General features: G+C 44.7%; 1 protein-coding gene across 2 annotated transcripts in view; it reads left to right on the forward strand.

Moving 5' to 3' along the window:
* LOC144493364 (transport and Golgi organization protein 1 homolog) overlaps nucleotides 1-12,095 on the forward strand; it is a 105,919-nt gene extending 93,824 nt beyond the window's left edge. Inside the window, exons 27-30 of one of the 2 annotated variants that reach the window (XM_078212173.1) lie at nucleotides 847-923; nucleotides 10,363-10,434; nucleotides 10,833-10,989; nucleotides 11,114-12,095. In XM_078212173.1, the coding sequence (XP_078068299.1) occupies nucleotides 847-923; nucleotides 10,363-10,434; nucleotides 10,833-10,989; nucleotides 11,114-11,340 (533 nt within the window). In that variant the 3' untranslated portion in view covers nucleotides 11,341-12,095. The remainder of the gene's footprint in view (nucleotides 1-846; nucleotides 924-10,362; nucleotides 10,435-10,832; nucleotides 10,990-11,113) is intronic. The other variant, XM_078212172.1, reaches the window with a different exon arrangement.
* The last annotated feature ends 13 nt before the right edge of the window (nucleotides 12,096-12,108 follow it).

Genomic DNA, 12,108 nt, shown 5'->3' on the forward strand with positions numbered 1-12,108 from the left:
TCATAACTTGTGTTTTTACAGATTCTTGCTTAATGTAATAGTTTCTGATTTTTGAATGACCAGATATCATCATTTTGTGAGGGAATAATTGCTGGACAGGGCACCAAGAAATTTTGCTTTGAAAAGAACTGCTTTTTACTTCCTTCCACCTGAGCAGACTGTTACAATCTTGGTTTAATGTCTCCACCAAACAAAGCACACCCCAGTACTAAACTATAATATTGGTCTAGGTCTTGCAGTGTGCTTGCAACCTGTGACCTTCTAACTTTGGCAGCACTTGGAAGGGTGCAAATGGGAAGTTTTGGGTTGGAGAATATTGCCAAAACACCTCAGCCAGACGGATCTTGGCTCCACGAAGGTGGATCTGCAACAAACCGTACCGTGTGAATTACAGGCATATTTAGCTGAGTCCTTAACTGTCACTTGAGGGCAGAATTTATTAATATCTTTGAGAAACGCAATTTATTTTGAATTTGTCCAGAAATTTGAGTCAGTATCTTTACCTTAAATATTTAATTTAAATTAAAATATCATAGGATCACACTGTAGGCCATTCAACCCATTGTGCCTGTTCCAGCTATTTGAAAGAAGTGCTCAATTGCTCCCAACACCTGTTGTTTCCCCAGAGCCCTGCAAATTTCTCCAAGTATTTGTATCCAATTTCCCTTTGAAAGTTGCATTGCAAATGAACTGTGAAACCAATTATTCTAATCTCATCTTTACCAATTATCCTTCAATCTCCTGACTGACCTGCCATCCACTTGATAAAAACCATGAATTTGAACACCTGTACTGAATATACCCTTAACCTGGGGATTTTATAATATATTTCATCTCCTTCAATAGAAATGGGCCCAGGTGGACCAGCACAACTGGCAAGTGGCCCAAGGACATCTTCACCAAATTTGACAGAGACTACATTGGTAAGATTTGCTTACTTGATCATAAATTGTTGAAATTGTCGTTTTCTGCGCTCTCTTAAGGGACATGGACTTTAGAAGGTGGTGAGCTACTGGTTTAGCTATCCACCGCTATATGTAGCTGGATCCTTTAATACTATTTGGCCCTGCTTTCATCTCCCTAAAATGCTTACTGTTCCAGAATCCTCTTGGAATGCGAAGAAAACAGCAGGCTTTTCTATACTGCAGATCATCTTCTTAAGCCCCTACAGCCCTCGTCTGCAACAAATTTGAGGAGCTCAAATTTGATTTATTATCGTCACATTAGGATGAAGTGAAAAATATTGTTTTTTGCACGCTATACAAAGCATACCGTACTTGGAGAGAGTACAGAATATAGTGTTGCAGTTACAGCTAGATCGTAGAGAAAGATCAGCTTAATATACAGTAGGTCCATTCAAAAGTCTGATGGGAGCAGGGAAGAAGCTATTCTTGAGTCTGTGGAATGTGTTCTCAGACTTTTGTATTTTTTTCCCAATGGAAGAAGGTGGAAGAGAGAATGTCCGGGGTGCATGGGGTCCTTGATTTTGCTGGCTGCTTTTCCGAGGAAGTGGGAAGTGTAGACAGAGTTGATGGATGGGAGCCTGGTTTGCGTGATGGATTGGGCTACGTTCACAGTTCTTTGTAGTTTCTTGTGGTCTTGGTCAGAACAGGAGCCATACCAAGCTGTGGTGCATCTGTAAAAATGGGTGAGAGTCGTAGTGGACATGGCGAATTTCCTTAGCCTCCTGAAAAAGTTGGTGGGCTTTCTTAACTACAGCATCAGTGTGGAGGAACCAGGACAGGTTGTTGCTGATCTTCATGCTGGAAACATGAAGCTCTCGACCATTTCCACTTCACCACCATTGATGTAGATAGGGGCATGTTCTCCAATACAACTTCAGAAGTCGATGTTTTACTGATTTTGAAGGAAATATTATTGTCGAATGATGAATGCAAGTGGGCTAGCCAGGAGCAGCACCAGACATGCCTAAAAATGAGGTGCCAACTTGGTGAGGCTGCAACACAGGACTAGTGTGCCAAATAGCAGATGTAGCATGTGATACACGATCCCACAACCAGCAGACCAGATCTAAGCTCTTCAGTCCTGCTATACCCAGTTGTGAATGGTGGTGGATAATTAAACAACTCGCTGGAGGATGCTCTACAAATATCCCTGTCCTCAATGATAGAAGAGTCAAGCAAAATATAAGACTGAAGCATTTGCAACAATCCTCAGCCTGATGTGTCGAGTGGATGATTCATCTCTCCTGCTGAGATCTCCAGAATCTCTGATGCCAGTCTTCAGCCAATTTGATTGGCTCCACGTGACATCAAGAAAAGGCTGAAGGCACTGGATACTGCAAAGGGTACGAGCCCTGATAAAATTCCAGCAATAGTATTGAAGGCTTGAGCTCCAGAACTAGCTGTGTCCCTAGCCAAGCTGTTCCAGTACAGCTACAACACTGGCATGTACCCAACTATGTGGCAAATTGCCCAGATATGTCTTGTCCACAAAAAGCAAGACAAATCCAAATCCAACTCCACTAATTACTGTCCCATCAGCTTGTGCTTGATCATCAGCAAAATGAAAAGAGGTGTTATTAAGGGCACTTACTCAGCAATAATCTGCTTACTGATTCTCTGTTTGGGATCCACCAGGGTCACTTAGCGCCTGACATCATTAGAGCTTTAGAGTCAGAGGTTTTCAGCATGGAAACAGGCCCTTCGGCTCAAATTGTCCATGCCATCCAATTTTTGCCATTAAGCTAGTCCCAATTGCCTGTGTTTGGCCCATATCACTCTATACCAACCTTACCCAAACACTGACAAAAAAGCTGTATTCAAGAGGTGAGGTGAAATTGACTGCCTTTAATATCAAAGCAGCATTTGCCTGAGTGCGGCATCAAGGAGCCATTAGACATAGTAGCAGGAGTAGGCCATTTGGTCTATTGAGCCTGCTTCATTCAATAAGATCATGACTGATCTGATATGATCCTCAACTCCATTTTACTGCTTTATCCTCGATTTCCGTACTGATTAAAAATCCGTCTTATCTTAGCCTTGAACATACCTAACGACCCAACCTCCACAGCTCTCTGCGGCAAATAATTACACAGCTTCACTACCCTCTGACAGAAGAAATTCCTCCTCATCTCTGTCTTAAATGGGTGACCCCTTACTCTGAAATTCTGTCCCCGGTCTGACTCTCCATAAGGGGAAGCAAGCCATCAGCACCTACCTTATCGAGCCCCCGGAGAATATATGTCTTAATAAGGTTTTGATTTGATTGTCACATGTATTAGTATACAGTGAAAAGTATTGTCTCTTGCGCGCTATACAGACAAAATATACTGTTCATAGGGAAGGAAATGAGAGAGTGCAGAATGTAGTGTTACAGTCATAGCTAGGGTGTAGAGAAAGATCAACTTAATGCAAGGTAAATCCATTCAAAAGTCTGATGGCAGCAGGGAAGAAGCTGTTCTTGAGTCAGTTGGTATGTGGCCCCAGACCTTTGAACATTTTTCTGACGGAAGGAGGTGGAAGAGAGTATGTCCAGGGTGTGTGGGGTCCTTAATTATCTGGCTGCTTTTGAGGCAGTAGGAAGTGTAGACAGTGGGTGGGAGGCTGATTTGAGTGGACTGGACTTCGTTCACAACCCTTAGTAGTTTCTTGCAGTCTTGGACAGAGCAGGAGCCATACCAAGCTATGATACAACCAGAAAGAATGCTTTCTATGGTTCATCTATGTTGCCTCTCATACTACTTAACTCCAATGAGTACAGGCCTAAATTATCATAGAAACCCTACAGTGCAGAAAGAGGCCATTTGGCCCATCGAGTCTGCACCGACCACAATCCCACCCAGGCCCTACTCCCATATCCCTACATATTTACCCACTAATCCCTCGAACCTACACATCTCAGTACACTAAGGGGCAATTTTAGCATGGCCAATCAACCTAACGCGCACATCTTTGGACTGTGGGAAGAAACCCCCACAGACACGAGGAGAATGTGCAAACTCCAAACAGACATTGACCCAAGCCGGGAATCGAACCCAGGTCCCTGGAGCTGTGAAGCAGCAGTGCTAACCACTGTGCTACCGTGCCGCCCAACCACTGTGCTACTGTACCATGCTAAACTACTCAACCTTTCCTCATGAAAACAGATGGCGCTCTGGAGGAATACAGAGAGAGTAGGAAAGAACTCAAACGGGGAGTTAGAAGGGTAAAAAGAGGTCACGAAATGTTCTTGGCAGACAGGATTAAGGAGAATCCTAAGGCATTTTATTCATACGTCAGGAACAAAAGAGTTGTCTGGGAAAAAGTCGGACCTCTCAGGGACAAAGGAGGGGAATTATGCTTAGAACCCAAGGGAATAGGGGAGATCCTAAATGAATACTTTGCATCGGTATTCACAAAGGAGAGAGACTTGTTGACTGGGAGTGTCTCAGAGGGAGGTGTTGACCCGTTAGAGAGAATCTCCATTACAAGGGAGGAAGTGTTAGGTTTTTGAGGTAACATTAAAACTGACAAATCCCCAGGGCCTGATGGCATCTATCCTAGACTGCTCAGGGAGACAAGAGATGTAATTGCTGGGCCTCTGACGGAAATCTTTGTCTCTTCATTGGACACAGGTGAGGTCCCTGAGGATTGGAGGATAGCGAATGTGGTACCGTTATTTAAGAAGGGTAGCAAGGATAACCCGGGTAATTATAGGCCAAAGAGCTTGACGTCCGTGGTAGGGAAGTTGTTGGAGAGGATTCTTAGAGACAGGATGTATGCGCATTTAGAACTGAACAATCTCATTAGTGACAGACAGCATGGTTTTGTAAGAGGGAGGTCGTGCCGTACAAATTTGGTGGAGTTTTTTGAGGAAGTGACAAAAACGGTTGACGAAGGAAGGGCCGTGGATGTCGTCTATATGGATTTCAGTAAGGCGTTTGACAAAGTCCCTCATGGCAGGTTGGTTAAGAAAGTTAAGGCTCGTGGGATACAAAGAGAGGTGGCTAGATGGGTAGAAAACTGGCTTGGCCACAGGAGACAGAGGGTAACAGTCGAAGCGTCTTTTTCCGGCTGGAGGTCTGTGACCAGTGGTGTTCTGCAGGGCTCTGTACTGGGACCTCTGCTATTTGTGATATATATAAATGATTTGGAAGAAGGTGTAACTGGTGTTATCAGCAAGTTTGCGGATGACACGAAGGTGGCTGGACTTGCGGATAGCGATGAACATTGTCGGACAAAACAGCAGGATATAGATAGGCTGGAAAATTGGGCGGAGAAATGGCAGATGGAATTTAATCCAGATAAATGCGAAGTGATGCATTTTGGAAGAACTAATGTAGGGGGGAGTTATACAATAAATGGCAGAGCCATCAAGAGTATAGAAACACAGAGGGACCTAGGTGTGCAAGTCCACAAATCCTTGAAGGTGGCAGCACAGGTGGAGAGGAAGGCATATGGTATACTTGCCTTTATAGGATGGGGTATAGAGTATAAAAGCTGGAGTCTGATGTTGCAGCTGTATAGAACACTGGTTGGGCCACATTTGGAATACTGCGTCCAGTTCTGGTCACCGCACTACCAGAAGGAGGTGGAGGCTTTAGAGAGAGTGCAGAGAAGGTTTACCAGGATGTTGCCTGGTATGGAGGGTCTTAGCTATGAGGATTGGGTAAACTGGGCTTGTTCTCCCTGGAAAGATGGAGAATGAGGGGAGACCTAATAGAGGTGTACAAAATTATGAAGGGTATAGATAGGGTGAACAGTGGGAAGCTTTTTCCCAGGTCGGAGGTGACGATCACGAGGGGTCACAGGCTCAAGGTATAACTCAGATATCAGAGGGACGTTTTTTACACAGTGGTGGGGGCCTGGAATGCGCTGCCAAGTAAGGTGGTGGAGGCAGATACGCTGGCATCGATTAAGACTTACCTGGATAGTCACGTGGGCATTCTGGGAATGGAGGGATACAAACAAATGGTCTAGTTGGACCAATGAGCGGCACAGGCTTAGAGGGCCGAAGGGCCTATTTCCTGTGCTGTACTGTTCTTTGTATAAGAAAATTCCTCCATATCTGGGATCAACCTAGTGAGCCTTCTCTGGACTGTCTCCAATGCCTCTATATCTTTCCTCCGATAAGGGGACCAAAACTGTTAACATTATTCAGGGTATGGCCTAATTAGTGCCTTGTCTAGTTTTAACAGGACTTCCCTATTTTTATACTAAATTCCCTTTGAAATAAAGACATTCTATTTGCCCTCTCCATGACCTACTGAACTTATGTGCTAGCTTTTTACGATTTATGCATGAGGACTCTCAAATCTCTACTGCAGCTTTCTGCAGTCTTTCTCCATTTCAGGGCAGCATGGTGGCACAGTGGTTAGCACTGCTGTCTTACAGTGCTAGGGACCCGGGTCTGATTCCTGGCTTGGGTCACGGTCTGATTCCTGGCTTGGGTCACTGTCTGTATGGGGCACGTTCTCCCTGTGTCTGCGTGATTTTCTCCGGGTGCTCCTGTTTCCTCCCACATTCCAAAGATGCGCAGTTAGGTGGATTGGCCATGCTAAATTGCCCCTTAGTGTCAGGGGGACTAGCTAGAGTGAATGTATGAGGTTATGGGGATAAGGCCTGAGTGGGATTGTTGTCGGTGCAGACTCAATGGGCTGAATGGCCTCCTTCTGCACTGTAGGATTCTATGATTTTAAATAATATTCAGCTTTTTTATTCTTCCGCCAAAGAATATAATTTCACATTTTCTGACATTTATATTCCATCTGCCAACTTTTTGGCCACTTACTTAACCTGAGCAAATCCCTCTGTAGATTGTCATCCTCACCACTTGCTTTCCCACGTATTTTTGGGTCATCCACATCAGCACTGAGTCCATAGCCTTGAATATTATGGCATGCCAACTACTCATCCAGATACTTTTTAAAGGATGTGAGGCATCCCGCCTCCACCACCCTTCCAGGCAGTGCATTCCAGACCATCACCACCCTCTGGGTAAAAAAGGTTTTTCCTCAAATCCCTCCTAAACCTCCCACCTCTCACTTTTAACTTGTGTCCCCTTGCAGCTAACCCTTCAACTAAGGGGAACAGCTGCTCCCTATCCACCCTGTCCATGCACCTCATAATCTTGAACCCCTCAATCAGGTTGCCCCTCAGTCTTCTCTGCTCCAGAGAAAACAACCCAAGCCTATCCAACCTCTCTTTACAACTTAAATGTTCCATCCCAGGCAACATGCTGGTGAATCTCCTCTGCTCCCCCTCCAGTGCGTTCACGTCCTTTCTATAATGTGGCGACCAGAACACAATACTCTAGCTGTAGCCTCACCAAAGTTCTATACAACTCCAATGTGACCTCTCTGCTTTTGTAATCTATACCCTGATTGATAAAGGTGAGTGTGCCATATACCTTTTTCACCACCCTATTAACCTGCCTTTCCGCCTTCAGAGATCTCTGGACAAACACGTCAAGATCCCTTTGTTCTTTGGAACTTCCCAGTGTCAGACCTTTCACCGTATACTTCCTTGTCAAATTACTCCTTCCAAAGTGCATCACCTCACACTTCTCGGGGTTAAATTTGATCTACTTATCTGCCCGTTTGACCATCTTGTCTGTATCTTCCTGTAACCCAAGACACTCGACCTCACTTAACCACCTGGCCAATCTTTGTGTCATCGGCAAACTTCTGATCCTACCCCCCCCCACATAGTCATCTATGTCATTTATATAAATGATGAACAATAGGGGGCCCAGCACGGATCCCTGTGTATGCCACTGGTCACTGGCCTCGTCACTAAAGCCATCTGTCATCACCCTCTGTCTCCTACCACTAAGAAGTCTCACAACACCAGGTTAAAGTCCAACAGGTTTATTTGGTAACAAATACCATAAGCTTTCGGAGCACTGCTCCTTCGTCAGATGGAGTGGAAATCTGCTCTCAAACAGTGCAAACAGACAGAATCAAGTTGCAGAATACTGATTAGAATGCGAATCCTACAACCAGCCAGGTCTTAAATGTACAGACAATGTGGGTGGAGGGAACATTAAACACAGGTTAAAGAGATGTGTATTGTCTCCAGACAGAACAGCTAGTAAGATTCTGCAAGTCCAGGAGGCAAGCTGTGGGGGTTACTGATAATGTGACATAAACCCAACATTCTGGTTTAGGCCATCCTCATGTGTGCGGAATTTGGCTATCAGTTTCTGCTCAGCGACTCTGCGCTGTCGTGTGTTGTGAAGGCTGCCTTGGAGAATGCTTACCTGAAGTTCCAAGGCTGAATGCCCGTGACTACTGAAGTGCTCCCCCACAGGAAGAGAACAGTCTTGCCTGGTGATTGTCGAGTGGTGTTCATTCATCCGTTGTCGTAGCGTCTGCATGGTTTCCCCAATGTACCATGCCTCGGGACATCCTTTCCTGCAGCGTATCAGGTAGACAACGTTGGCCGAGTTGCAAGAGTAGGTACCGTGTACCTGGTAGATGGTGTTCTCATGTGAGATGATGGCATCCGTGTCGATGATCCGGCACGTCTTGCAGAGGTTGCTGTGGCAGGGTTGTGTGGTGTCGTGGTCACTGTTCTCCTGAAGGCTGGGTAGTTTGCTGCGGACAATGGTCTGTTTGAGGTTGCGTGGTTGTTTGAAGGCAAGAAGTGGGGGTGTGGGGATGGCCTTGGCAAGATGTTCGTCTTCATCAATGACATGTTGAAGGCTCCGGAGGAGATGCCGTAGCTTCTCCGCTCCGGGGAAGTACTGGACGACGAAGGGTACTCTGTCCACCGTGTCCCGTGTTTGTCTTCTGAGGAGGTCGGTGCGGTTTTTCGCTGTGGCGCGTCGGAACTGTTGATCGATGAGTCGAGCGCCATATCCTGTTCTTATGAGCGCATCTTTCAGTGTCTGGAGGTGTCTGTTGCGATCCTCCTCATCCGAGCAGATCCTGTGTATTCGGAGGGCTTGTCCGTAGGGGATGGCTTCTTTAACGTGTTTAGGGTGGAAGCTGGAGAAGTGGAGCATCCGGCTCCAAGTGGAGAGGATCTCCAAGAAGATCGCGCATATCGACAACCGGCTCCATCCTACCACAAAGCCAATTATGAATCCACCTTATCAGATCACCCTGTATCCAGTCTATTCACAACTTTACATTTGTTCCTGAGATTAGTTTCTGATCTGATTTGCGCCATCTCTAGGCCCACCTTTTTCTACCTCTGTAACTTTGCCCTTCTTAGTTCATTTGCTGCACAACAAACATTATGTACCTTTATTACCACTGACGGTTCCAGTACCTCCCTTGCTGGTCTCCCTGAGAACTCTGCTGCCTGTGTCTTAACTTGCAGCAAATCCCATTCTCAATCATCCCTGTGTTTGCAAAAGAGGCCAGAATTAGAGTGCAGATACCTCAGGCTGGAGGAGATTACAGAGATAGGGAGGGATGTGGGGCTGGAGGAGATTACAGAGATAGGGAGGGATATGGGCAGCAACATCCTGATTTCAAAATTTTCATCCTTGTTTTCAACTCCCCACACATAACCTTCCCCTCTCTATCTCTGTAATCTGCTCCAGCCTCACATCCCTCCCTATCCCTGTAATCTCCTCCATCCCCACATCCCTCCCTATCTCTGTAATCTCCTCCAGCCCCACATCCCTCCCTATCTCTGTAATCTCCTCCAGCCCCACATCCCTCCCTATCTCTGTAATCTCCTCCAGCCTAATTCTGACCTCTTTTGCATCCTCAGTGAATTGCTGCACCATTGGTGGGTGTGCCTTCAGATGCCTTGGCCCCAAACTCTGGAAATCTTTCTGCACCTCACCCCCCCCCCCGGAGACGCATTAAAACCTTCCTGGTTGACAAATCTTTGTTACCTAATCATCTGTATGACTTGGTGTCATACTTTGTTTTGGCAAAATAAGAGCAAAAGTAAAGGTTATTTGTCATAAGTAGGCTTACATTAACACTGCAATGAAGTTACTGTGAAAATCCCCTAGTCGCCACACTCTGGCACCTGTTCGGATACATTGAGGGAGAATTTAGCATGGTCAATGCACCTAACCAGCATGTCTTTAGGACTGTGGGAGGAAACCCACACAAAAATGAAACCTTCTGATTTCAAGTGTCCATTTTGAAGATGCTAAGTACATGGTTAGATGTGCACAACAAGAATTTCTGGATTCAAACGTTGGATTTGTCAAATTTGGCCAATTTTTATCTTGGATCGGAGTGGCTGCTCTACATTTTGGATCAACACTCTTGGGAAGGAAAAAATCCTGATCAGTATTTGGCAATTCCTGTTATAAAATACCAGTGACAGTATCTGATTAGGACCAAGTTCAATACAGCGGAGTAATCCAGTTAGTTGAGCTTCACATTTAACTGGTTTGCTACTATTGTACCCCTCACCTTATTTACTATTAATTTATTTTTCTCTAAAGCAAAACATTGTTGATAAGCCTGAAGAGTCAGTATCTTTCTCTAAACCGCCCTCCTCTGAACATACAAAGACAGTGAGTACCAGGAGATTGAATCTGTGCACCTTTAGAGTTTTTAATTGCACACCTATGTTGATGGTAAAAGCAGTGTGTGCTCAGTAATGATATGCAAATTTAAAGCAAACTAATTTGAACTCTGTTCAATCTGAATTTGAAGAAGTGAAAGCTCTTTGTGCTTCAGTCACCACTTCCTGTTTTAGAACTATCAAATCAACTAACTATTTTAAAAGGGTTATGTTTTGTGGTTTGTAAAAGCTTATATTTACACAGCTCTAACTGCTCCTTAACTGAATAAAATCTTGAGTACAGATCCTAATGCTCTCTCGTATTTGCTGCTGAAAGTTTCTAAGTGGCTGAAGAAATTAGTCTTGCGAATATTGTGATTAAAATCTTTTCTCCTCTTTCTACTACAGGTGAATGCTAATGCTCTTCAGGCTGCACCATCTTTTCCTGGAACACCTATTATGAATTCACCAATGGGTGGAATAACTTCCCTGGGACCCCGACATGGGCCTCCTCCAGCAGCCAGAGGCACCTATGGACCAGTCCCACTTGCACAAAATCATTTAGGTAGGAGTAACTTATTCTAAACACCTGCTAGTGTGTTTAAATTGAGGTGGTTTTTAAAGAGTATTTTTAACTCACTTTGTTAGATTCTGCTAATCTGAGTCCTGATTGTTCTTGTATTTTGCAGTGCGTGTTCCAGCTCTTCGAGACTACCCTCCAGTCCCATTCTTCCCTCCAGGCCCATTTCCTCCGCCAGGTCACAGACCTTTTCTTGCTGGGCCCTTACCACCACCTCATGTTCTGAGAGACTTCCCACCTGGTGCCAGGGAGTTTCCTCATGGGCCACGGACCCTTCCTCCTGGTCCGACACTGCCACCTGGCTCACATCCACCAGAACCAGACAACCGCTTGTGATTTTAAAGGCACTCTGAGGCCAGGCTTTCAACTTGACTGATCACTCATCTCAGGCAGTTGTACTTTTAATGTATGTCAAAGTATTCCATGGGCCTCAGTTCTTCTGTTTTCATTGCCCAGAAATTAGGGAGAATTTCACTAGCAACAATTTGATTAGGACGTTTAAAATGTAATGCTTATGGAGAATCCCATCACCCTGCATCAGCAGTAGCTTTCACCCTGAGATGACAGGGTCAAAGTCAGTCGTCATCAGTTTATAAATTCTTCAGCTGGAAAACCCCTTGGACTTCTGGATGCTCCAATTTTGGAAATGGATTTGTGGAGCAGATTCTCAATTAATTGTGTAACTGCTGGTCACAGCTTTGAAAACTTCACTTGGAATCGGTTTGTCACAAGATAGCCACTCTGCCAATCAAAGGAGTTAATTGTGCAATATTAGGGTGCCTATGTCTCTTGTGTAGTGGTATAAATCTGCTAATGTGACCAGTGTTTTGAGGCCTTTTTATTTTAAATGGTTGGGGGAAAAATCTTTTCCTGTGGAAATAACAACTGATCAGTGAGCTGCCTGATTGATAGTCATGGCAATACATATTTCAATGAACCCATCCATTTGTCTCCTGCAGCACCTGTTTTAGTTTGATTTCTATTTAGAAAGACAAAACAGGAATACGCAATTAAGGCCAGATGTAACTTATTTTACTATTGAGAAAATTTATTAATAAAGATTAAAATTACTGGGTTGTCAATGAACATTACTCAGTGCTGTTC

Source organism: Mustelus asterias, chromosome 5, assembly GCF_964213995.1.
Source record: "Mustelus asterias chromosome 5, sMusAst1.hap1.1, whole genome shotgun sequence".
Lineage (NCBI taxonomy): Eukaryota > Metazoa > Chordata > Chondrichthyes > Carcharhiniformes > Triakidae > Mustelus > Mustelus asterias.